This window comes from Prunus avium, chromosome 8 (assembly GCF_965620075.1).
Source record: "Prunus avium chromosome 8, drPruAviu1.hap1.1, whole genome shotgun sequence".
NCBI classification, from domain to species: domain Eukaryota; kingdom Viridiplantae; phylum Streptophyta; class Magnoliopsida; order Rosales; family Rosaceae; genus Prunus; species Prunus avium.
This window is the reverse complement of record NC_142291.1, coordinates 3,564,485-3,592,286: the sequence shown is the minus strand read 5'-3', so window position 1 is coordinate 3,592,286 and position 27,802 is coordinate 3,564,485. Positions and strand designations below refer to the sequence as shown.

At 36.1% G+C, this 27,802-nt stretch overlaps 2 protein-coding genes across 2 annotated transcripts; one reads left to right on the top strand and one right to left on the bottom strand.

Moving 5' to 3' along the window:
* Positions 1-498: 498 nt before the first annotated feature.
* Positions 499-1,699, bottom strand: LOC110763855 (protein PHLOEM PROTEIN 2-LIKE A1). The gene is made up of 3 exons (XM_021966735.2): positions 1,514-1,699; positions 1,112-1,224; positions 499-966 (listed from the first exon to the last, which is right to left on the bottom strand). Exons 1-3 carry the CDS (start codon positions 1,673-1,675, stop codon positions 594-596), a joined length of 648 nt encoding a protein of 215 aa, XP_021822427.1. The 5' UTR covers positions 1,676-1,699; the 3' UTR covers positions 499-593.
* An 8,047-nt stretch (positions 1,700-9,746) lies between these two features.
* LOC110763868 (uncharacterized) lies at positions 9,747-24,117 on the top strand. Its single transcript, XM_088245384.1, has 3 exons — positions 9,747-10,340; positions 10,612-10,761; positions 23,966-24,117. The coding sequence occupies exons 1-3, from the start codon at positions 9,776-9,778 to the stop codon at positions 24,115-24,117; spliced, it is 867 nt and encodes a 288-aa protein (XP_088101510.1). The 5' UTR covers positions 9,747-9,775.
* The last annotated feature ends 3,685 nt before the right edge of the window (positions 24,118-27,802 follow it).

Genomic DNA, 27,802 nt, shown 5'->3' with positions numbered 1-27,802 from the left:
CAATATGGACCAGTGCACAATAGTGGGAATCACCGATGGGTGGAGAGAAGCTCTGATACCATGGAAAGCTTTTATAAAAGAATATATATGCAGCTCACCTTTTGTAATGGTTACATGAATAAGCGGCTCAGCTTTCTGATCAATATACAAAGATTTATTCGAGTGCTTTAAGTTGAGTATATTGTGAGCACACAAACATTCAAGCCTAGAATACGTGCAGTAATTAATTAAACAAGATTAAACAAAATCATAATAAATACCATGCCCGGTGGATTTCGCGCAGCCCAAAAGGAGAAGGTGGGGGTTCGAATTATAATTCTAATTCTGATCTAAACATGGTTAATGATCATGACCAGCATCGAAACAACCACTGCTGCAGAGATACTTGTTTTTATTTTTTAGTTTTAAAATAATAATAATAATTAATTAATTAAATGGAAATGCCAATAGAAGGTTTATAAAACTTGATGGCATTAAGATTGAAAGCAAAATGTGAGGTTTTGGCAATACTTAAAAGTGCTTCATTATTCTCTTCTTAATTATCATTTATTACATATGCATTATCACCATCTTGTGCAATAATATTCTGCAACTTAGCTCTTTGGTCGAACGGCAACACCCTTGATAACAAGTCCGCTCTTCCATCTCCCACCATATTCATACAACGAAAACTCAATGTTCCCGGGATTTGCGGGTGCTATAAACTCACCAAACGGAATATCTTTCCATTGATCTTTACTATCCTTCAAATCCGTCAATTTAAATTTCGTCTCCCTTGGAACTGCACCATCTGGGGGAGTGAATTTCAAATTCACTGGAGCATCCCATCCATAAGCTTTAGTTTTCATCTTGACCACAAATACAACTTCATACAGAGTTCCTGGTGAGAGGACTGTGGTCGCAAGTTTTCCACGCACTTCTAGCCAACACACATTTAACAGTTCAGCAGCTTCAAAGTTGTCACCACTGCAATGAAATCGAAGTTAGGACTGAGATTACTGATAGCATATTTTAATTTTTTGTATATGTTATTCCTATCTGTTTCAAATGGTCAATACGACTGGAGAAACCGAGAAAGAAACCATAAGTTATGTATTGAAGTTTTTGGTACCTAGTTTCTTTGAACCATCGCCAGTAACGAGTGTCTCCAGACCAAGTGATATCGAGAGCCTTTGCATACACCATACAGCATTTGGACTTTCCATCACCATACGTCTGCACAGGCTGTGATAATGCTAACAATAGTCAAGAAAATTTAATTGACATAATCAAGATGGTTGATTTCTAACTTCTTTAACAAGTTTCCATTCTTTAAATCTAATTAAAGTCCCAAAATTTTTTATTTGGAGCTGAATTTCGGCACCAACTGGAAATTTCACATTTCATCAGAAGCATAAGTAAGCATATATATATATATATATATATATATATGTATATATGTAGCTATAACACACAAAATTAAACCATCCGAGCATGGTGTTTGAATTTCAGATAAAGGGAGCTGCTACTTAACTGATTGTGTTTCTGTCTTCTGATTATCAGAAGCGTTTTTGACTTCTACCTTCTGATTATCAGAGGGAGCTGCAGTAGAAGAAGGCCCTCCGTCGGTTGGTTTCTCCTGCGCATTGTTACTGGTTGTTTGTCCACTAGTTGGTTTCTCCTGCATATTCCCCATCTCTTCAATATACGTCTTCAATCCAATGCTTCTTGTTACTTATATAGAAAAACATAAGGCTAAGTTGGTCATTTCCCTGCATGCACATGATGCATGATTTTAGTATCTACGTATACACCGCTAAAAGTTTGGATGAGGATGAGGGTTTTAGCTTGTGAAGCAACCTGTTAACTTTTTTGTTCTTTGGATTTCAGTTTCTCATGCATGCTGATGTGAAGAATGAATTAGCAACCGATGGGTTGGAAAACACTTTGGAATATCAGAAAAAACGCCTTTATTCCATATGCTAAACTTTTGTTTGCTTAACATATAATATTCCATTCTGCAGGAAAAGAAAAAATGCTTTTATTCTGAGATAAAGGAATCACATTCGATATATATATATATATATATATATATATATATATATATATATATATATATAGAAGAACTAAATTCAAAAGGACTTTTAACTAGTAATAGACGGAAGACTTAGAGTTGGATTTAGCTTATGTGTATTTAATGACTTGAAGACTTTGCATGTGTATGAAAACTTTGCATGTGTATTTAATGGAGTGAAGACTTGGAAGAAGAAGGGAACTAGTTAGTTACGGAAGATGATAGAGAGGATGACTAAATAGTTGACTTGGTAGATGACTTGGGCAACTAACAAATAAAAAATAGAGAAATAATGAATAAAATAAATTATTGAATGGATGCAAATTGAAACTAATAAATTAATCATAAACTCAAAAGAAAATTAACGTAGGTGAATAAATTATACAAATAAAAAATTATGAGAGCACTAAATTTAATTAAAATGAGAATACAAATTAATGAAAATAATTGAATTAACATAAATTAAAATTTGAAAGACTATAAAATAAACACAGAAAATAATATTAATTGGAAATTCATATTAGTACCTGTGACTTTATAATAAATTCTATAAATTAAAGCTAAAGGCTGGGTACCTGGTAAAACATTATAACCATGAGTTTTAATATTTAAAGTTAAAACTTTTAAAATATGAGGATCACTAAGGCTTACTGTAAAATCTGGATAACAATCAAAATGAACTGGACCATGGCATAGACTTGACTCAATAATTCCTAAGACTCCTTCTTGGTAATCATTAAATCTGGCATCTCTTAGACTTAATAAAATTGCGGCTTTTAAACCTAATTTAGTTAAGGGCTTAACTGCAACTTGAACTAGACCTATATGTAAAAAATTATTACCTTCTTTTCTATGGTTTTTAATTGCATCTAAATTAAGTAACTGACATGTTTCATGTTCTTTTCCTAAGGCATAGACTTGTTCTACTGTTTTAACATGCGTAGTAGTCTTGAATGCATTGATTGACCATTTTTGCTTATAAATTTCTTTGCTAGAGACTTTGGGAATATTCCAATCATTACAATGTAATTCTGAACTAGAAGACTCAAATTCTAATTGTTCTTCATTAATTATATCTGGTACTTGGCTTAGACTGGTACTTGAACTAGAAGAATTAATTGAATTGGTTCTAAATAAACGACTCATTTTGCTTACGTGGAAAATTTAAATTAACTAAATTAGAAAGACTCTTACATGACTTCCAAAATAGAAAGACTCTTGGGTAACTCCTAAGATTGACTCTAAGGTACCTAAGAACCTATGGGTTTTCTCTCTCTCACCTTCTCGTGCCTAACCGCTCATGCCTCTACTTGGGACTTACTGTTTGGTAAAAAGGTCTCACCTTACGGACTTTTGAGAGATAGAACCTAAGGAACTAGATAACTAAGAATAGGCTTAGAAGAAACTTTGGAGGCTTACTAAATTAAAAGAAACTTGGGAGACTTGCTAACTCAGAAAACTTAAATCAGCCACTTGGGCGATATGAGTAGCAGACTTAGACTCAACTCTTTCAACTCTTACGGCTCTGATACCAAAAGGGGACTAGAGCCTAGAATCTAGAAGAACTAAATTCAAAAGGACTTTTAACTAGTAATAGACGGAAGACTTAGAGTTGGATATACCTACAGTTGAGATAGTTCCCAGTCTAGTGAGCCAAAAGTTCAATTAGGATGCAAGGATAAATGTTGTAGAATTTTAAATAAATCAATTTGTGTTTTAACTAAGCAAGAGGAACAAGAAGAATTATTAATTGATTTAATTAGTAAAGTTCAGGATCCAGAGTTAAAGTCTGAATACCTAAAGAAACTTAGAAAAATCATAAGTCAAGAAGAGTCTAGTTCCCCTATGCCTCCTAAGATAAGTCTTAATGCCACTTTAGAAAGATTTAATAGAAAGAAGGAAGTCACCCTCCAGGATCTTCAGTTAGAGGTTAAACTAGTTAAAAAAGAAATTTTAGAGTTAAAACAAATAAGCCAAAGGTTAGAAACTGAGAATTATGCAATTAAACAGGATTTAATTAATTTATTAGAATCCAAAGCAGAAACTAGTAATCCATTTGGTAAGTCTAGTTCTGAGTCAGAACCTGAGTTGTCTGATAAGGAAGAAAAAGCCATTAATTTAATTAAGCAAATTAATTTTAGGAAATGGTATTCCAGAGTCAGTATTTTTATTAATGAATTTGAATTAAATACAATTGCTTTATTTGATTCAGGAGCCGATTTAAATTGTATTCAGGAAGGTCTAATTCCAACCCAGTTTTATAGGAAATCTAAAGAAGTTCTAGGCACAGCGTCCGGAAAAGCCCTTAAGTTAAAATATGAATTACCAAAAGCCCATGTATGCCAAAATAAAATATGCTTTAAGACATCCTTTGTCCTGATCCAGAATATCACGGATGAAGTCATTTTAGGTTTACCCTTTATCTCTTTACTTTACCCCTTTCAGGTAGAATATGATGGAGTCACTTCAAGCCAATTAGGAGAAAAAGTTAAATTTGAATTTTTAACTAAGCCAGAATTACATAGTCTTAAGTCATTACAGAAGTCAGCTATTTCTAAGTCAGTTAAGTTAATTCATAGTAAAAATAAGCAAGTTAATTTTCTTAAAGAAGAAATTAAGTTTAAAAGGGTAGAACAACAGTTAGCCGACAAGTCGCTTCAATTACAGATTAGTAAATTTGAAGATAAGTTAAAAAATGAAGTTTGTTCTGATATGCCCAATGCCTTTTGGCACCGTAAGCAACATGTCGTTTCTTTACCTTATGTCAAGTCATTTAGTGAAAAGAATATTCCTACCAAAGCCCGTCCAATTCAAATGAGCCAAGAGTTAATGGAATTATGCAAAGCCGAAGTCACGGATTTAGTTAACAAAGGAATAGTTAGGAAAAGTAAGTCACCATGGTCTTGTCTAGCTTTTTATGTTCAGAAAAATGCCGAGTTAGAAAGAGGAGCCCCACGATTAGTTATAAATTATAAGCCTCTTAATTCAGTTTTAGAATGGATTAGGTACCCAATCCCTAATAAAAGAGATTTAGTTAATAGATTAGGAAAAGCCGTTATCTTTAGTAAATTTGATATGAAAAGCGGTTTTTGGCAAATTCAAATTAAAGAATCAGATAGATATAAGACTTCATTTGTTACCCCTTTTGGTCATTATGAATGGAATGTTATGCCTTTTGGATTAAAAAATGCCCCTAGTGAATTCCAGAATATTATGAATGAAATCTTTAATGCTTACAGTCATTTTTCCATAGTATATATAGACGATGTTCTTATTTTCTCTGAGTCAATTGAGCAACATTGGAAGCATCTACATAAATTTCTTCAGATAGTCAAAACTAATGGTTTAGTTGTTTCAGCCAAGAAAATCAAGTTATTTCAGGTCAATGTCAGGTTTTTAGGTTTCAACATAAGCCAAAGTCAGATAAGCCCAATCAATCGAGTCATCCAGTTTGCTGATAAGTTTCCAGACCAAATTCTAGAAAAAAGTCAACTTCAAAGGTTTTTAGGATCTTTAAATTATATTTCTGATTTTTATCAAAATCTGAGAAAATTATGCAAGCCTCTATTTGATCGTCTCCAGAGCAATCCTCTTGCCTGGACTCCAAGTCATACAGAAATAGTTAAGCAAATTAAGCTTCATGTCAAGTCTCTCCCATGCTTAGGTATTCCTTCAGTCAATTCTTTTAAAATTGTTGAAACAGATGCCTCTGATATAGGTTATGGTGGTATTCTTAAGCAAAGAATTAATCCTAATTCCCCTGAGCAAATTGTCCGTTTTCATTCCGGTGTCTGGAATCAAGCTCAGAATAATTATAGTACTATTAAAAAAGAAATTTTATCTATTGTTTTATGCATAAGCAAATTTCAAGATGATTTATTAAACCAAAAGTTTTTAGTTCGTGTTGATTGTAAGTCTGCAAAACATGTTTTAGAAAAAGATGTTAAAAATATAGCTAGTAAACAAATTTTTGCAAGATGGCAAGCAATTCTGAGTGTTTTTGATTTTGAGTTAGAATATTTGAGAGGTAGTGAAAACAGTATTCCAGATTTTCTTACAAGAGAATTTTTACAGGACAAACAAGCAGAGCCATGTCAAGCAAAGAAAAAGAAAAGAAAAATAAAGGAATAATGCAATATAGTCAGACAAACCAATCAAGCCCAAGCCAGAGTCAACCCAGAATCCTTCCAGCTACCTTGATGCCTACGCCAGTCAAACAAGAAGCCAATGCCCAACTTGTGCCTTTTCCAGGTTATATGCCAATTCCAGTTAGGAATAGTTTTAGCCCTTTAAGCCAGCCTTCTCTACGCCCTAATTATCAGACAGCTTTAGTTTCCCAGTATGATCCTTTTATTGTTCATGCCCCTATGCCTTCCCAGTGTCAAAACCCAAGTCAAAGCCAAGCCCAAAGGTCTAAATATCATCCAAAAAGCAATTCTCATATTTTTATTGTTGAACCTTATCTAGAAGATTTGAATGACCCAGTTAAAATAGCTAAGAAGTTCTTTCCTCCCAACATGCATTATTTTCCAAGTCATCCTTCTAAGTCTTTGAAGTTTTATAGGGACATTCTTTATGAAACCCAATCAGCAGACATTAAGCCCATCAAGGACAAACAAACAGAAGCCACTATTTTCCATTCCATTTATATACGCCAAGTCATTAAGCCAGAACACTGGAGTAAAAATGCCTATGATCAAAAGCCACTTCAATCAGGCCTTACTTATAATTATGGAGACTACATTGATGCATGGTATACAATTTTCTTTCATCAATTTGAAGACTTCAGTCATTCATGGTTCATGAACTTCGATGCCAAATTCAAGCCCTATTTTCCTTACTGGTTTCTCCAATGGTGGAACATTAATGGTTCCTGTTGGGAAATCCTTCCAGAAGGTCTACGCCCCACATTTAATTATTTTTGTCAGAAGCACCAACTAACTAAGCAGGAGAAATTCTTCCCTATGCTTCTTCATTTCTTTGCCAAATATAAGATTCCATGGATTCTAAAATGGAGCTATCAGATTAATTGGGACACTAGATTTCTATGCCGTCATTACGTAGTCAAATGGTGGGACAAAGTCATTCTAAATAATATTATTAATCAAGTCCATGCAAGTTATCCACCTATCCAGATGCCAGTCGCTCAAGCCAAAGAAGCCTCTCCAAGCAGTTCAAATGCCTCCCTCAAAGGGAAATCTAAGAAAGAATTAACAGAATTAGCAGAGCAACTCCTTGCTCAAGTTTCTCAAATGAAGGATGAAGATGAAGACAATGCCAGTCCAAAGTCTGAATCTTCTTCAAGCCAGATGCCCAGTCAACAATTTAGTCAGAAGCCTAAGCCTAGATGGTCCGATTATGTGCCCGACAGTCAAGATCCATATGATCTCTCTAAAGATTGAAGCCTTCCAAGTCAAAGATGCCTCTACCAAAGTTAAAGTAGCCGAAAGCAGAGTTAAAGTCCTTTCACCCATGTGAAAGTAGATCCTTTCTGTTTCTCCAGAGTTAAAGCAAAGATATGCCCTTCAATTCAAAGATGCCCTGACAAGTTAAAGATTTTCAAAGATGCCCATGCCTTTCAATTCAAAGATGCCCATGCCCTTCAATTCAAAGTAGCCTTTTCAGAGAATGCCTTTCAATTCAAAGATGCCCCGACAAAGTTTAAGTTAAATATTTTTCACTTAAGTTAAAGTCAAAGTTAGTTCAAAAGTTATTTTGTCTTCTCTTGTAAGCCAAGGCTATAAGTTTGAAGTTTTCATTTCAGTTTTCGGCAAGCTTTGTTTAGTAAGCATTGTAAGTTTCTTTCAGTTTTCAAAGTTCTCTCAGAGTTTGTAGACCTGAGGCGACTACCATAGTTGTAAGTGAGAAGTGGAGTGTGAGTGTCCTGCGTGACATTGCTTGCTTTCATTGAACTAATCCCGTCCCTTACCAAACATAGGTTTCAAGGACTATTTAACACAGTCCAATCCAGTGAGGCATAGTGATGCATGCCAAACATGCCCTTCGAGTTTCTCTATTCTTTGTTCTTGGTGTTGTCTTGATGGTGGGGTTGTTGGGTTTATCCGATTCTGGTGCGGTTGGGTGCATCTCCTTCCTTGTGGCAGCTAGGGTTTCTTGGTCTTTGTTTTGTTGTTTGATAGGGCTCTCTTGTTGCTTTTGTTGGGCTTTTATTTGTTTGGGCTTTTGTTGTTCTTTTCTTTTTTGTTGGATCTTGTATATTATGTGTGGATGGGCTCTTTGCAAAAGGATTGTGCTTGTGATCCTTTTTTATTGGGCTTCTTACCATAATTTTCTTATCTAAAGAATTTGAAGTAGACCAAACCAAAAAAAAAAAACAATATTAAGGTCCCTACGCCTCTATCTACCGTATACTTATACCTAAGTCGTACCAAAACGTGATTCATTAATTGGTAACAAGTTTAATTTAGGGATCCGGATCCTCTGCTTTGATTCTCTCTGCCATGATCTGCTTTACTTTCACTGTAATGCTGCCACATCATTAAAAAACAATCCAAAGGTAGAGAATATAATATAGCACGGGTATTTTAGAAATTAATAACATATATTTTATATATTTTTGCCAAAGTAAGGGCAATAAACAATGTTCTCTCCCCGTCTGTTCATCCTTTTGCCATCCAAGGGTTGAGTTGAGGTGAAGAAACTTTTGGCAAATGACGCCAAAGATGGATATATAATGAATTATTGGAATTTATTAGGAAAATGATGATAAAAAAAAAAAAACGATTCCTCTATGAAGCAGCTCTTTAAGAATCCACAATTGTTAATTACGGTAGGAACGGCAGCCTTAGGCATTTGGTATTTGTGCTCATGGTTATCATTCTTTCTGCTTATGATCTCTTGATTGGAAATAACAATTGGCCTTCTATTTTCAGGGATTAAATTAATTAGATTGTCTTCGTCAATAGAGATCAATCTAATAACACATTTTTGCAGAAAAAAAAGAGCTTATATATGTCCTGAAAGCTAATGAGAGATGGAGAAGACCAAGAATTATGTCAAATTCAATTAAACGTGGAACTGGTTGTTGTCCAAAAGTTTGAGAAATCAGATCATTAATAAGTGTATGCTCGTTGTTTGGTTGATTTGTCTTTCAACAAGACAGAACACAAAGAAGAAGAAGAAAAGAGGACAGAACACGAAGAATAAGAAGAAAAGAGGATAGAACACGAAGAAGAAGGAAAAAAAAAAGAGAAGAGGACAAAACACGAAGAAGAAGAAGAAAAAAAAAACAGCTTTGGACGTTAAATATCCCGTTAGTTGGGTGTTAGGGTTTTTTTTTCCTTTTTGAATTAGGAGTAAATTGGGTTTTTGTTTTAGGATGATGTGTCAACTTTTAAATCCCTTAGATTAAATTTTAATGACGTGGCAGCATTACAGTGAAAGTAAAGCAGATCATGGCAGAGAAAATCTAAGCAGAGGATCCGGATCCTTAATTTAGACGCTTCTTTTAACTTGTTTCTACTTTTGCTTTATTACTTTTTCTTTTTTAAATTTTGTAACTGTTGACTGGTGGAACGTTTTACTTTGTTACTTGATTAAGCAAGGTATGTGATGCTAAAGAAGAAAAAAAAAGATAAGGAAGGTGATATTGGGATTGACTGATGTATCAAATATTGCTCGCTATATATAGAGTACTGGGAGAGTACGCGGTTATAAAAAAGAGAAAGCAGTGAATTGAGTCGAAAAATAATAAAGCTACAGATGGAGGAGATAGAGGCTGAGGTTGAAAGAAAGGGAATGGCACTGAGTGGCGCGAAAACGCCATATCAATGTGCCATGTACGGCAAGTGGAAATGGCTAGAACAATTCTACAAGGATAAACCGATGGAAGTAGTTGGCCAATTGACAACGAACAACGACACTGCACTTCACGTCGTAGCCTCCGCCGGGCACAACAACGTGCTTCACTCTTTGATTTCACTGATAGATGAGCGCATATTCTGGATGTCAGGCCATGCGTTGAAGATGGAGAACAACCATGGCAACACACCTCTTCATGAGGTGGCTGTGTCTGGAAATCTGGAGGCAGCAAAGCACTTGATGGACGCGGCTATCAAATTTAAGAGTATCGATCCTAGCTATGAAGATGTTCTAGGGATTCGGAACCGTTTAGGAGAGACCCCACTCTACAAAGCTGCTGCTTTAGGTAGCACAAAGTTGGTTAAATATTTGGCTGGCCAAGTGCAGCAGGATGTAGAGTCGCACTTCAAAAGAGAGAAAGATGAAATATCCATTCTTCATATCGCAATCATTGGCCAACATTTTGGTCTCTCTCTCTCTCTCTCTCTCTCTCTCTCTCTCTCTCAAATTTGACAAACTCTTGCATCTTGCATTATTAGTTTGCACTTTACTTATATATTTTAGTTATCACATGGTAAGATAAGGTACTAATTACGCTAGCTGTGAATTAATTGAGATTAATTCTTGTCTGAACATGTGGTTTGAATATATAACGTTGCCAAATAAACATTAGTCAAATATTTTTTTATATTTGACTTTATCTTATATATTATTAACATGGTTTTCCTTCAATGCAGAGACTGCTTTTTGGTTACTAAAAAAGTACCCAGATCTTGCGAAGAAAAAGGAAAACAACGGACTCACAAGTCTTCAATTGCTAGCCCATATGCCATCTGCCTTCGAAGCCAAGTTTCACAAAAGCATATGGAAGATGTTCATTTATGAATGTACGTACCATCTACTCTACTGCTTATACATTAGTACCAAAATTAGATATAAAATCAAAAATCCAATTTAGGAACAACCCATCTATTATGTTTTAGGATCAATTTAGGCACATTTTTTAGGTTCATATAAAATTTTTTGTCAATGGCCATGCTAATGTAATGAGTCAGCCTATTGCCCATTTACTGTGAAATTAATGGCACAAGAACCATTTATACTACAAACCTCTACCATTTCCCAAACTCTCATATACCCTTTGAAACAAAAACTAAAAACTCTCCTTTTGTCACATCCTGGATCGGCTCCGCCGTAGCACGATATTGTCCGCTTTGGGCCCCCCTTCTCTGGCCCTCACGGTTTTGTTTTTGGGAGCTCACGAGTCACGACCAACTTCCCAAACATCTACCGTCTTTGCACATATAGCATTGAAGAAGAAGCACAATCGAGTTATTGCATACCTTGCAGGCTTCTCCAAAACAGAACGAATTGCCACAGGGAGCAATTGTTGCATCAAGGTATGACAATCATGAGATTTAAGGCCAAGAAGTCTTGAATCTTTTAAAGATACAAGATTTTTTATATTTGAAGAATAACCTTCAGGAACCTTCATACCATAAAAAGAATTGCAAACCGCTCTCTTCTCTGCTCTTGATAAATTCCAAGGCCCTGGAGGCAAGCGAGTACGTCTTTCTCCATACTCCGGTTCCAGGGATCTCTAGTAATGTACCAATGATACTATCGCAAACATTCTTCTCAATGTGCATAACATCTAGGGCATGCCTCACAGGGAGGTATTTCCAATACTCGAGATCAAAGAATTTTGATTTCTTCTTCCAACAAACTCTGTCACCATCATTCTCACCAACACTTCCCCCATTTTTCGAGCCCCATATGTAATTAATATCTTCAACCATATGCAGTACTTCTTCTCCTGTTAATGGCTCGGGAGGCATGCCATATTCAAGTTTCTCATTAAAAGCTGCACGTTGCCTCCTATATGGATGATTGATTGGTAACCACTTTCTATGCCCAATGTAACAAATTTTGTGGCCATTTTTCAACCTGTCTGTGACTAGCTGTATCATCGCCGCATATTGGACAAGCTTTATATCCTTTAACGACACAACCAGATAAGTTTCCATAGGCAGGAAAATCATTAATTGTCCACAGTAATACACCTCTGAGTGTAAAGTATTCTCCTATGTGGGCATCATACACTCCTCTAATCCCATCCCACAGAGATTTCAAATCATCAATCAAAGGCTTTAAGTAGACGTCTATATCATTTCCGGGCTGTTTAGGACCGGAAATCAGTAAGGTCAACATCATGAACTTCCACTTCATGCATAGCCATGGTGGGAGATTATATGTAACTAACATAACTGGCCAACAACTGTATCTGCTACTTAAAGAACTGTGGGGATTGAATCCATCAGATGAGAGAGCCAATCTCAAGTTTCTTGGCTCATTACCAAAGTCGGGCCATTTTTCATCAACAAGTTTCTAAGACGGGGAATCCGCTGGATGAGACATATAACCGTCAACTGATTTTCTTGCAGCATGCCAAGTCAAACTCTTAGCTGTCTTATGTGATTGAAACATCCTTTTAAACCTTGGAATTGGAGGGAAATACCACACCACCTTCGCTGCCACACCCTCTTTCAAGAACCCATACTTGGTTTCCTTCCACCTTGAGATACCACAAGTAGGACAATTAGTTGCATTCTCATACTCCTTCCGATACAAAATGCAGTCATTGGGACATGCGTGGATTTTCTCATAACTCATCCCTAAAGCAGACAAAGTCTTTTTTGCCTCGTACATAGAGGAAGCTAGTGTATTTCCTTCTGGAAGAAATTCTCCTTGAAGTATCAATAATTCTGTAAAGCAAACATCGCTCATCCCATGTTTTGCTTTCAAATTATATAACTTCACCAAAGCCGACAACTTCGTGTACTTACTGCAACCAGGGTACAAGGGTTCATTGCCATCCCCAATCACATTGGCAAACTCATAAGGATCAGATCCAATATTGGCAAAATCATTATCATCCATCCCTAATTCTTCAGAAACATAACTGAACCTACTTTGCTCATCTTCTTCCACATTTCTACTAGCATTGGTAGTCCATTCCCAAGGTTCTCCGTGCCATGTCCAAATCTTATAGCTTTGGTCAATTCCATTAAAGTATAAGTGTTCCATTATAATTCCAACCCCAAACAATCGAATATTCCCACATTTAACACATGGACAACGAATCTCAGTTGTATTTCCAAGATTTTCTGACACAAAATTCAAAAATCCTTCCACCCCTAATTCATATGCCTTCGATCTTCTATCCACATGCATCCATGACTTATCCATCTCACACTCTATCAAATTCATATAAATATATATATATATATATATATATATATATATATATATATATATATATTAAAGTGGAAAGACCAGCAATGAAACACTACCTCATTCAAATAGCAGAGAACAAAATGAAAATTAAATATAAAACATGGACAAGATGACGGTTTGAACAAAATAATCGTCGTTTAATATAAATTCAGACGACAACATCTATAGTCACCGTCGTCATTAAGATACCCAAACCTAGAAATTTGAACGGGGTTCTGGTAGCCTAAAGACGACGTTTAATGCAGAAACAGTCGTCTTTAAGCTACCAGTTGCGGCTTAAAACTCAGACGACAGGAGTAAATGAACAACCGACGTATAATAAACATTTGGACGACGGTTTGATCCTTCAACCGTCGTCGTAGTTAAAAAAAAAAAATAGCTTAAATCTCTCATCCCCATTCATTTTTCAAGAACCCATGGCCAAACAAACATAAAAGAACCCAAACAGAGAGCAATTATTACAAGAATGCAAACACCAAAACATAAAAGAACCCTAATATAGCTACCAATTAAGAACCCATAGCTACCAACGAAAACATTTATGGATTTAAGAAGAGATTAGGGTTAAAGGGACTAGGGTTGTACTTACATGGATATTGAGAGAGAGCTGCGAGAATATAACAACTGCTTGAGAGAGAGCTTGGAGAATCTACGTACCCAATGCTTTGAGAGAGAGCTGAGAGAATATAACAAAAGCTTGAGAGAGAGCTGAGAGAATTAGGGTTAAAGGGACTAGAGTTGTACTTACATGGATATTGAGAGAGAGCTGGGAGAACATAACAACTGCTTGAGAGAGAGCGAAAACTTTCAGACAAATTTATGTTGAAGAGAGAGAATGAACTATTTGAGGGTTAAAGGGAAATTCTGAAAATTTTAGGTCGCGGTCAAAAATTTTAAAGTACCGCGTTTTTCAACGACAACGGTCAATACTTATATGGACGTCTAATTCTTACTTACAACGGCGGTTTCTATACAAGACCGACGTTGTAAACATAACGGACGTCGCTATTTTAATAACCGACGTCGTAAACCGAATACAATTAGTCTTCGTTTATGTAGTTGACCAAAAACAGCGGGAGAAAACCAGCGTCATTTCAAAAAACCCTAAACCCTAAATTTTACAATAATTTTTAAAAAATACACAAGTATGAGAAAAATGAACCGAAAATTGCTATGGACTCCTTACAACAATGCCTTCTACAATAGTAGGCTAAAATATGGATTTCATAATTTTGAATTTATGGGCACCAATGGATCACATAAACTTTTGGGTTATGTTATGTAAAGTATAAGGAGTACTATGCTTTGTCTCTAAATTTGTTTGAATTTTGTTATCATTTGAACTTTGAAAACTAAAATTACATTTTTCAGGCCTTAACGGGCAAGATATTGTCTCAATCAGTGCATAGAATTTGCCGGTATATTTTTCGGATTTTGTTTTGAATATATTATTAATATTAGTAATTAAATACAATAAAAAAATATTTCTAAAATTATATTTTTTAAAGCTTTAGGATAGAGACAATATTTCAATGCTTGGTAGTTTTCAGTTTAATTTTTGGATTTAGTTTTGAATTTAATATGGAATTAATTAAAATATAAAAGTCATTAAAAATTAAATGAAAAATGACCTATCCGACGTTGTATCCTTTTACAACGACGTTCAACATCAGAAACTGAGGTCATAAAATTATTAGACATCGAAACTAATAGAAAACGACGTCTTTTTTTGGATAATCGATGTGGATTATCGTATTACCACGTCCGTTTAAGAATATCCGCCTTTGTATATTATTAAGACGTCGATAAGGTTATACTAACCGACATAATATATAAGTACAAAATTCATTTATACAAGATGAATTAATTATAAACCGTCGTTTTTATGACTATTACACGTCATTTTAGTGTATATAACCGACGTTGTTTAAATATACAAAGGCGGATGTTTAAGAATATCCGCCTTTGTGTATTATTAGGACGTCGATAAGGTTATACTAACCGACGTAGTATATAAGTACAAAATTCATTTATACAAGGTGAATTAATTATAAACCGTCGTTTTTATGACTATTACATGTCGTTTTTAAGAATTGCCGTCGATGTTATATTTCCAGTTAGAGCAAGACGACCATTGTGTACACGTATGAGACGTGTAAATTAGAATCAGACGTCGGTGTTTGGGATCTAAACAAGTTTTAAAACAAAATTTAATTTTTTTGATGTTTGTTCGCTTGATTACAACAAAATATTTATGTACATTTTAAATAAACTAAAATAAACCTAAACATTGTTCATAAATATTTATGTACATCAATTATCCTTCGGTAATAAGTTGTTCACGAATTCTGCCCATTCATGCCTAACTTCGTCAATATCCTCTTGTTTATACTGAACTTTATCTTTTTTCTTCTCAGACTGCAAAATAAACCAAAAAACCGATGTGTTATAAAGATACAAATGACGGTTTTAAACAAAAATCTGACGTAGTAAAATAAAGAAAGTATATCTAAAATGTTGCGTTTTACCTTCTTCTCGAAATTTAGGTCTGGATCATGAATTATATCTCTCATGAATCGCATCACGTAATAGCCACACTCTACACTTGTTGGTTGTTCAGGAGTGCCGTGTAGATTTTTCCAAATGGCCTGCTGTTTACGTGAATTTTTGTTTATATGAAGGTTAAACATTTTAATTGACCTGTTACAAGAAAACAAAGGGTGTTAATGACAAAATAAAAAATTTAAATACAAATAGTAACCGTCGTGGTAAATCAGTCAAAACGACGGAGTTTTTTAAAAAAAAGACGTGATATTTTGTTTCAAACGGCGGTAAAAACTTACCGTCGTTCTGTAACATTATAACGTCGGTAAGAGTAAAATGTCGTATAACAAAAAATTGAGCAGAAAAAATTAAAATGTTCTTAAATAAAACCCAAACGACGTGGTAGTTAAATTACAACGACGTTTTTAAGAAAATACTGACGTAATAAAGTATTTAACACGTCGGTAATAACTTACCGTCGTTATATTGTCATTATAACGTCGGTATTATTAAAAATCGTCGTATATTTAAATACTTTAAAGGAAAAAAAATCTTAAATCAGAAGAAATCAACTTACGTATTCACTATACTTTTCATGTTGTCGTCAACCATGTGTTTTGGCAGTGAATTCAAGTAATAGGCAGTCTCCGTTGTTGGTCTCACAATTACCATCACCCAATGACCCCTGCACATAATGATTCATATAGGTTAAATAGTACTACAAAGAAAAATATTACAAGCTTAGGAAAATACTTTAAAGGGTACTAACCCTGGATTATAAGGGACCAAGAAAAATTGATTCCCATCTGCTGTTTTCAGTTGGTTTGATAGGTTTTTTATTCGGTCTGATATTGATCCATATTGAGAGCTCACTAGCCCAGGGTCCACGAAGCCAACAAGGTTTACCATATTTGCCATTTTTAAATAGTCAAATAGTAACCTAAATATATGAAAGTCAATTAAATGAGATTTTAATTTAAAAGAAAGGAAAATGTAAAACAAAATGGGATTAGGGAGAATTACCTCATGTATACTGATATCACTGTGGTTCCAATCTCAACCATGGAACCAAACTGCAAAATATCTTCAGGTAAGAGGAAGGTATCATGCTCAAAGCCAAACACCTCCTTGGGCATGTGAACTGCCACAGCCTCCTTAGTAGGCAACAACTTGGTCTGGACATGTTGGCATAAGGCTAACAAAGGAGGTGGCATGTCTAGCTTTGAGAGATCCTGTTACAAGAAATAAATAAAGAAATATAAGTTAGTTTGTGTTTGAACTAAAATAAACGACGGTTTCTAGTAAATACTGACGGAGGAAAGTTTATACACATCGGTAAATATATAACCGTCGTTGTATGGAATTTATAACGTCGCTATACTATAGAAACAAGTAAAAGCGTCATGGTATTTAACTAAACACGACGTGTCTTGTAAGAAAAAGACCTATATACCGTCGTTATTTTAAATTTTAACGTCGGATATTAAAAGGAGCAACGTCTATTTAAAATTTAAAAGGCAGAAATAGAAAATAGCAGAGATTTTACCGTGTCCTCTTTCTGTTTTCTAGCAGTATCAGCTTCAGGCTTCGGATCTTCTAATTCCAAAGCTAGGGGTCTGATACCAATGGCCCCAGAGCAGCTTGCCTTATCAGACATTGGATTTTTTGGGCTTTGATCTTGAGGGGGTAAAGTAATTGGAGGAATTGGAGAAATTGGGGTTTTGAGCATCTAGCTGGGATCAAAATTAGGAACTAGTTCACGGAAATATGCCAACATAGCCTCCCTCTCTGCTCTGACTGCTTCCATTATAGTTTCCCTTGACTTCGCCTCAATCCTCAAGGTCTCTTCTCTGACTGCCTCCCTCACACTTTCCTTCAATTTGTCACCAAATTTCACTCTCTGCTGTTTCGGCAAATTGAAGAACTGAGTTGGGGTAACGCCAGCACCAACTCCTCTGACTCTCCCACCATGCTCGGGGGTTCCCAAAGCAAGAGTCAAGACATCATTGGTCCCGGAGACAGTCAGAGTTCCTTCGGAGACTTGCTTTTGCAAATCATCCTAAAAGAGAGAAAGAGAGATTGTTAGAAACTGAGCAGGGTGTAAAACAGATAAATAAACCGACGTTGTAAATTATAAACAACGACGGTTTTCTTAAATTACTGACGTAGTAATAATTTAAAACGTCTGTATTTAAATACCATCGTTGTTTATAATTTACAACGTCGGTATATATAAATCCGTCGTATATTCTAAATAAAACAGATTAAAACATAAATCAAAACCGTCGTAGTATTTAAAGTAAGACGACGGACTATTGAACAAACAGATGTAGGACTTAATTTCATACGGCTGCACAAAATTACCGTCGTTGTATAAGCATTCTAACATCTAGATAAGATAAAACCGTTGTAAATTTTAATGAAGAAGTGAAAAAACTCGATTGAAATATGCATTCTTTCCAGAAATTGTGCACCACAAATTTCAATAAAATAGACAGAGAGAGGGAGAGTGTGTGCGTGAGTAAACTTAAAACAAAAATGCAGTTCATAGAGGAATTTAATCCGTCGTATTAATTCTATATAGACGTCTACTTTATTCAAAAACCGACGTCCTATTCATTTTTAAACGTCGGTAAATTAAGCCCGTCGTGGTGTTTATTTTATCACGTTGCTTATTTAAAGATAAACGACGTCTATACCAAAATAAAACACTCTGTTTTTCAAATTTAGAACAGAGTTAGTGAGACTTACGATTAGTTTTGCCTTCTCTGCAACCTTTGGATCAGGGATGTTTCCTGTTTTATCTTCTCTTGCCTTCTTCCATAGAACAGCTCGATCGATTTCTTCAATATCGGGCATGGTTTCTACCAATTGGTCCTCCAAACCAACATACCCTTTTCTAAACAACCTATGGTTGTACTCCAATTTCTCCCTCCTCTCTTTCTGCTCAGCATGCTTAGCCTCAAAATCTGGGGTTAACCTTGAAGCTACGAAGGCATCCCATTGCAATTTCTCTATGAACTTATAAAGCGCAGGGGTTTCTCTTAACCTCTCCCTGTCATGTGCGAATGGAAGGATATAATGCTTAGTTACGTTATACTTGAAATCCTTCCATTTTTTGGCGGTAGACGACAAGACCATGTTCTTGTACCTATCCCCAATAACATAGGACATTTGAACAGCTTCCCAAATCTGCTCCCTCACGTCCTTGGGTATTTGAGTCCATTTCTTGTCCACAAGAGGGACTCTGGTGCGTGCCAAAACACCAATGTAAGACTGCATCTCAACAGCAGCCTTGCCATGTGGTTTGCCCTTTTTATTGAACTCAACCACAGGCTTAACCTTCACAATTTTCCTCTTCACAACACGGCTAATTGTGCTGATACCTCGGCCGGATTTTGGCTCCTCAACAAATGTGGCTGTGCTCGAGTCTTTCTCGGAGGTTGAGGAAAATCTCATCCTCTTCGAGGGTTTGCTTTGAGTTGATTTTTCTTCTTCCACTTGAGCCTTTGAAACTGATTTGGCTTCATCCCCTTGTGCCTTTGAACCTGATTTGGCCTTTGACGCTTGAGCTTCCTTGTTTTGAGATTTCGAAACCATTTTTAATTAATCTGCAAGGAAAACAACGTCGGTTATTAAAAAGAAACGACGTAATAATAACAAAACAACGACAGTAACACTAAAACAACGACGTCCTATTAAACAGTCTCTTAGACCATGTATGGAAATAAGACGACGGTTTTATATCTTTCATGACGTAAATGTGTATACACTACGTCGGTTACTCATAAGAACCCACGTGGTTTAAAATTTACAAAGACAAACACAAAACGATTGTTCTTCTCCCACAAGATGACGGTTTTATCTTGTTTCCGACGTATTAATTGTCACACCATGATGGTTTTTAACCACCGTCGTGTGTCCATTCTATCGTCGAAAACAAGACAGAACTGTCGTCTTTTGGCGTCGTGAGAGTATCGACTTATGTATTTAATAAAAATCAGTGAAAGATTTCCTCAATTTGTCAAAATCTTGTTTCCAGACAACGACGGAATTCAAATGAAATGTAAAAAAAGGGAAAAGAGTGAGAAAAAACCTTTGCCGTGCAAAGAAAGTTTCCTTCCGACGAAGACGAAGACGAAGATGGTGATTTGGAGATTCAGACGAAGATTCAGACGATGATGCTGCTTTTGGGAAATGAGAGGGAAACTACGATACTTTATCGGTGAGAGAAAACCGTAGAATATTAGGTCAGGTGACGAAAAGTTTATATATTTTCCCAGAGTTCAATACAACGACGTTTTTATTACAAAACCGACGTATTATTTAGTTATAACGACGGTAAATAATTCATAACTGACGTGGTTATCACAACTGCCGAACGACTTTTGGAATTCCGATGTGGTTATGACGGCGCTTTTTTATCTAAACTGACGTTGTACTTCGAAATTCAACGACTGTGTATTTTAATAAACCGACGTGGTTACTTTGGGGTTCTGAAAACGACGTCGTTCTCTTTTTAATACGCGCCAAATGACTTTTGGATTTCCGATGTAGTTTGATAAGTCCATAAAATTACATATTTATGTACTCTTTATACTTAGTTTTTGTAGGAGAATTCGGTTTAAAAAGGACCTATTACTTTATTTTCTCAATTTTCAGCTTTCCAGAGCAAGTAATTTGTTTTCAATGGAAATACGACTTTTTGGTGGAGTTTTAGTACAAGACCAATTGGAGATGAAAGCTGAGATCTTGAAGATGATTGTGGAATTTTTCTAGAATTTTCGGAGCAGCCAATGAGAGCAGTCTTTGAAGTTAAGTCAGCATAAGATGCAATCCCGTCAAAACTGTGCTACTGTGGAAGAATGACCATTTGAAGACTTTCCTGATTTTTCCTCAAGGCGTGCGATATATGGATGGAAAGATAAGACAAAAATCTACAATTTACATATTTTTCCCGATTGTTTTTGGAGGAGGAACAGCCCCAAACGTGCAAGCAAAATGACTGACATGTTATCCCAGTCCAAGTAGGAAGAGGAGTCAAGTACTTACCCATTTTGGATTTATGTTTTAATTAGGTTTTTCTTTATTATTGGGCTGCTGTAAAAGCCCAGCTAGGGTAAGAATAGATGTGGGGTGTCTTATTTAAGCATGAGAAACAACTCCTTAGAGGATGAAAAAGACGAGGAGAAATTGGAGACGCCGGAAGAGTACCACCATTGGCTAAGTTTTATTGTTTCTTCCTTATGTTTTTGTTTATGTCGAATTCTATGATTATGTGTAACTAATTTCCTTTTGCTAGGGCATGATGTAGCCCTAGTATGATAATCTAGTTTTCTTATTTTACCTATCTATTGATTGCCGTTTGATGTTGGATTCTTAATCACTGTGCTTAATAACTTGGTTGATTATCTTGATGCTTGATCACCATCTAGACTTTTAATTGAGTAATCATATGCAAATTAGAGTAAATACCATACTTAATTTGAGGCTTGCTTCATGTGATTAGGATTTGTAATTCGTCTAGGGTAAATACCATACTCCTAGGGTTTACATGCTTGTTCGAGGTTTTCACTAATCTTAATGAGTTTCTATGTGTTGATATTTGACCTAAATACCATAGGCGAATTGCATGTAGGAATATACGAGTTAGCCTAAATACCATAGGTAATTCATGAAAAAGGAAAACTAAGCGGCGACATCAAATGGTTAGTAAATAGGTAGGTGAATAAGAGGCTAGATCGGATTACTAGTGGTGAATTCATTGTCCTAGTGCTTTTATCAATTTGAATTTCTCATCCTCGTGTTTCGTGACTTTCTGCTTATTTTGTCTTTTAATTTCGTTGTTAATTAAATCATTCTTTCAAAAACCCCTTTTGTGTTTACGTGAGTATGCTACGTGTTTAATTTCTTGTTTATATAATTAGAGTAGTTAGAGTATTTTGTGAAGGAAATTAGGTTAGACTAATTGGAAGTTGAACTCAATCCTCGTGGGAATGACCTCGTATTTGGCATGCTATATTACGATTGACCTTGTGCACTTGCGAGTATAATTTGTGTTTAGACTAATCTTTATAATCTCAATTTTTCAGGTTGTCTAAAATTCACAACATAGTTATGACGGCGCTTGTTTATCTAAACTGACGTTGATTATCCAAATATGACGTCGCTATGTATATTAGAACCGACGTGGATATTTACGATAATTTGTTTAAATATGATTTTTTCACGCGTTTTTTAACTCTCAGTTTTCAATTAGGGTTCCAACTTCTTCTTGCCCATTGCTCTGTCTCATCAAATTCTAAAAAATTGTCTTTCTGAAAGCAAATGGATTTGCAGAATGATTCCTCACAAGACCAAGCATGGGTTTGCAGAATGATTCCTCACAAGACCAAGCATGGGTTTGCAGCCGCACTTACTTGTTTGAAGGCATACGAGGGTGTTCCTGATGCTCCTTATGATAAGATAAAGAGAATCATTCCTGATGCTCTAAAGTGAGCTTTTAACACTTTGTTGATTTTGATTTTCTGAAATTATTAGATATTCATTTGTGGCTGTGCAGGAGCTTGAGAACAAGAGGAAGGAGAGGGCCCAGCTTGCATATGAGAGGAAGAAACAGTTGAACAAGCTGAGGGTGAAGGCAGAAAAGAAACCACGATGTATTTGCCTAATTTCTGTACATATATTGTGTAAATATTGATCAATATTTAACACGAAGAGATTTGCCTTTTAAGATGAAAATGTTGTTGAGGATTGAGAATTATATTTTGTTTTGTGTTAAGAAAGATATTACCAAAATAAAAGAAAAATTAATTAATTTTAAAAAGCTATAACAATACAACGGCGGTTTACAGAGAAGGCAGACATATAAATAGAAAAAATACGACAGTAATTTGAACTTAGGACATGGTAAATAAATACGACAGTAGGTTTGTAGGTACCGTCGTAGTAAACTCCAAAATAATAAGTCAATAAATTAATCTCTCGCGTCATGGTATATTATTTAACACGTCGTTTTTTTGTAATATACCGACGTGGATTCCATTACATTATACGACGTGGATTCCATACAATTATACGACGTGGATTCCATTAAAGAATAACCGACGTGGTTTATTACAATTAGACGGCGGTATGTGTATAAGGACCGCCGTGAGTTTAAAAGATTTATTGTATAAATTTGACTCTTTCTTTCAGTTTCAGTTTTCATTTAGGGTTCCAAGTTCTTCTGATCTCTCTGGAGGCTTGTCTTCCTCTCTCACATACACACATACATCATCACTCTCTCTCACATCTCAAAGACAATAATTTGGATGTTAATGATGTATGCGTTTTGGTGTATCTCAAAGACACAAAAACACACACACCATTAACTTTCAAAACATTGTCTTTCTCAAAGTTTGCAGTAGTCAGTTCAGTTCTGGTTTCTTTTTGGATTTTGTGTATTTAAAATATTGTCTTTCTCACTTTGGTGGTTCGATTATGATCAGGATCCAAAGATCTTAAAGGTAAGATATCATACCTCTTGGGATCTCATTTTAATTTTCGTAGGCTACCAAAATTAAAAATTAATTAAATCTTAAAAAGAAATAAAAATTAAGACGGCGGTTTACAAAGAAGGCACCGTCGTAGTATACAGACGTGGATTCCATTATATTATACGACGCGGATTAAGAACAGTTGGTCGTGTTTAGTTAGGAGTTAGCACGGCAGGTTTTTTGGTGAACTGTCGTCTTTATTTTCTACGTCGGTGGATTCATACCTGCTGTCGTCGTTTTTTGGTCAAATTTTTAATCTGAAGAAACCTTTTTAAAAAAACGACGCTTTTTTATTTGTATGCGTCGTCTTTTAAAAATATTCAACAGTAAGTCACTTATCCACGACGAGTTTTTTTTATACCGTCGTCGTTTTAAATACAACGACCGTTTTATGTTCTGTCGTCGTCCTTTTCTGGTCGTCTTTTTCTCTTTTTGTAGTAGTGTTTAATTTGTTATTCTACTTTTGCTTTATTACTTTTTCTTTTTTAAATTTTATAACTATGGGCTGGTATAACTTGACTTTTCTTTTCCAGAACGATGGAAGTTAGTTTGTTACTTGATTAAGCAAGGTACGTGATGCTAAAGAAAAGAAAAAAAGGAAATAGCAAGGTGATATTGGGATTGATATCAAATATTACTCGCTATATATAGAGTAGTGGAGAGCGCGTGGTTATATAAAGAAAGCAACGAATTGAGTCGAAAAATAATATAGCTAGAATGGAGGATGAGGAGATGGAGGAGATGAAGGAGATGGAGGAGATGAAGGAGATGGAGGAGGTTTATAAAGGAGAGGCATTGAGTAAGTGCCAAGAGCCATATAAATGGCCTGTAAGAATTTGGCCTTTAGCTTTCTGGTTTCTCTGATTGAAAAAACAGAACAAATAAACCTTTCTGGTAAAAAAGTATGCAGAGGAGAAAATGAAACTCAGAGAGAATAATAAAGTTTCAGTATATTTTCTTGTGTAGCATCAGAGCCAAAACACAGACTATATGAATGACACAAGCTGCCAAAAACAGATCCTAAGAAATCTAGGACACCAGGATTCATCTCCAACCTTTCAAGGTCATTGGAGGCTACGATTCTTACACCTAGGCTAGATATCTTTTCTGTAGATAGGACTAAGACAGCTAAGAATGACAGCTGTAGAGTTTCCCAAAATAGTAAGAAAACTAGTCGTTGGACATAACCTATAACGGCTATTACTATAAAAGAAAAGTTCTTCAGCTCCTTCAATTTCTTCAATTTCTTCATCCTCTTCATTGTCAATCTGCAGGATTAACATCTGCAGCTTGATTCGAGGCTAGTATGTAGCTTAACTCTCAACAACCTCTCCTAAGCTGCTTACTGGTTTAACTCCAAGCTTCAACCTCAAGTAATTGAATCGATCTTTGGGCAGAGCTTTTGTAAAAATATCTGCCAACTGTTCTTCACTTATGCAGAACTTCATGTCAATCACCCCTTCTTGTAAAGCTTCCCTTATGAAATGATACCTTCGGTTTATGTGTCTTGTTCTCTGATGGAAAACTGGATTTTTGACCATTGATATTGCTGACATGTTGTCACAAAACAATGGCGTTGCATCAGATTGCATTTCACCAAATCATCCAACACAAACCTTAGCCAGATAGCTTGAGTTGTTGCCTCAGCTGCTGAAACATATTCAGCTTCTGCAGTTGACAATGCAACTGTGTTTTGCTTGACTAAAGCCCATGAAAAAGCTCCACTACCAAAACTGAATGCATATCCAGATGTGCTTCTACTGTCATCTTCACTGCCAGCCCAATCAGAGTCACAAAAACCAATCAGAACAGCATTCTTGTCCCTTGTAAATTCAATGCCATAGCTGAGAGTGCCTTGAACGTATCTGAGAACCCTTTTGGCAATTCCCATGTGCTTCTTTGTGGGGCTATGCATGAATCTTGATAACAGACTAGCTGCAAACATTATATCAGGCCTGGTTGCAGTTAAATATAACAAGCTGCCAACAATTTTTCTAAACAAACCTTCATCAGACAACTCACTTCCATCAACTTTCTTCAGTTTCTCACCTGTGGGTAGAGGAATTGTTGTTGACTTACAATCCTTGAGGCCAAACTTCACAAGCAAGGACTTTGCATACTTGCTTTGATGAATAAATACCCCTTTATCAGTTTGTAGAACTCCCATTCCCAAGAAGTGGTGCAAGAGTCCTAAATCAGTCATTTCATACTTTTGCATCATGTCCCTTTTGAACTCACTAAGCAATGCATTACTACTTCCAGTATAAACTATATCATCAACATATATAGAGACAATGATTGGTTTCCCTTCTTCATCAGTTCTGGTATATAAAGTGGCCTCACTAGTGCTTCTTTGAAACTTGCAGCTAGTGAGATAAGTATCAATCTCACTGTACCAGGCTCTGGGAGCCTGTTTCAAACCATAGAGAGCCTTCCTTAGCTTATAAACCTTATGACTAGCTTTTTTCACTTCAAACCCCTCTAGTTGCTCAGTATAAACCTCCTCCTCAAGTAATCCATTCAAGAAGGCTGACTTAATGTCTAATTGGAACAACTTCCAACCTTTTTGTGCTGCAAGTGCAATCAAGGTTCTAATTGTATCTAACCTTGCCATAGGGCAAAGGTTTCATTATAGTCAATACCAGGTTTCTGAGCATACCCTTTAGCTACAAGCCTAGCCTTGTTTTTTGAACTGTTCCATCCAGATTCAGCTTGGTTTTGAACACCCATTTGACTCCTATGACTGGTTTATCTGTAGGCCTTTGCACCAGCTCCCAAGTTCCATTCTTTTCAATAGTTTCAATCTCAGCATCCATTGCTTCCTTCCATGCTTTGTCTTCAATAGATTCATAATAAGTTTCAGGTTCAATAATGGTCATGTGACATCTTGCATAGATGTCCTCCAAGCTTCTCAGCCTTACTGGTGTATTGCTTGGAGTTGAACCTTGACTAGTACCACTGCCATTGCTCTCAGGGACATGTTCATCATCTGAGATTAATTGATTTAGATTTGGGGAATCAATGCTGTGAGTTTCATGAGAGATTTCTTCTTCTTCAGTTATCTCAGAATTTCCATTTTCTAAGATGAGAGGCATGGAGACAGTTTCAACTTGCTTGCTTTCCCAATTCCAGGATTTGTTCTCATAAAAAACAACACTTCTTGAGAGTATTATCTTCTCAGTTTGAAGATTATAAATCCTGTAACCCTTCTCACAGCTGCCATAACCCATAAAGATTCCTTTGCTTGCTTTGTCATCAAACTTCTGTCTAAGATTTGATGGAATGTGACTATAACAGATGCTTCCAAACACTCTTAAGTGTATTACACCAGGTTTTCTTCCTGTGAAAGCTTCAAATGGTGTTTTGTCTGTAACTGTAGTGGTATAGCACCTATTTTGCATATACACAGCAGTACCAACTGCTTCAGCCCAGAACTTTACAGGAATTTTCTTCTCAGTCATCATTGATCTTGCCATTTCACATATGGTTCTGTTTCTTCTCTCAGCAACCCCATTTTGCTGAGGTGAGTAAGCAATAGTCAGTTGCCTCTCCACGCCAAGATCACTGCAATACTCAAGGAATTCATGTGAAGTGTATTCTCCACCTCTGTCACTTCTTAGTTTCTTTAAATTGAATCCACTTTGTAGCTCAACAAATGCTTTGAACTTTTTGAACAAACTTATCACACTTGACTTGTTTCTGAGAAAATATACCCAACACATTCTTGAATAGTCATCAATGAATGTGATGAAGTATTTATTTCCTCCAATGGACTCATTTTGCATTGGACCACATACATCTGTGTGTATCAACTCAAGTGGATTGTTGGCTCTCCAAGGCTTCTCATTCTCAAATGGTTCTCTGTGGCTTTTACCATACACACAGCCTTCACATACTCCTTCCTTTTCTGAGAAATCAGGCAAGCCTAGCACCATTTGTGTTTGCTGCATTTTTTTCATGCTTGCAAAGTTCAAATGCCCCAATCTTCTATGCCAAACCCATGGATCTTCTTGTACTGCTGCTTTCATTGCCATTGAGCAGATAGATTCCATAGATAATGGAAAACATCTATTTCCAGCCATTTCAACTTTGGCAACAACATTATCAAGGTTGCTGTCGTCACATATTAATGCATGATTTCCTCCAAATAGAATGTAGTACCCATGCTCCAGCATTTGTCCTATGCTCAACAAATTCTCTGTAAGACCCGTGTCTTGGGGAAACAAGAACGGTGAGCAATCCCACATCGCTCGGGGAGGGAAAGGTGAAGTGCTTAAATGTGTGGGCACTTCTTTTCCTAGCACGACGCCTTTTGAGAGCTCACTAGCTTCGGAGTCGTAGAAACTCCGAAGTTAAGCAAGTTGAGGGCGAGAGCAATCCCAGGATGGGTGACCCACTGGGAAGTTGGTTGTGAGCTCCCATAAACAAAACCGTGAGGGCCAGAGAGGGGGGGCCCAAAGCGGACAATATCGTGCTACGGCAGAGCCGATCCCGGGATGTGACAATTTGGTATCAAAGCTGGACCCCGATCGGAAGTCTGCCAGCGAGG

Excerpts from the sequence above, each read along its gene's own strand:
- LOC110763855 (XM_021966735.2), bottom strand. The coding sequence starts at position 1,675 with ATGGGGAATATGCAGGAGAAACCAACTAGTGGACAAACAACCAGTAAC. Across the intron at positions 1,225-1,513 it reads AGAAGACAGAAACACAATCA|CCTGTGCAGACGTATGGTGA; the intron begins GTTAAGTAGCAG and ends GCATTATCACAG. Across the intron at positions 967-1,111 it reads CGATGGTTCAAAGAAACTAG|TGGTGACAACTTTGAAGCTG; the intron begins GTACCAAAAACT and ends ATTTCATTGCAG.
- LOC110763868 (XM_088245384.1), top strand. The coding sequence starts at position 9,776 with ATGGAGGAGATAGAGGCTGAGGTTGAAAGAAAGGGAATGGCACTGAGT. Across the intron at positions 10,341-10,611 it reads AATCATTGGCCAACATTTTG|AGACTGCTTTTTGGTTACTA; the intron begins GTCTCTCTCTCT and ends CCTTCAATGCAG. Across the intron at positions 10,762-23,965 it reads GAAGATGTTCATTTATGAAT|CTAGAATGGAGGATGAGGAG; the intron begins GTACGTACCATC and ends AAAATAATATAG.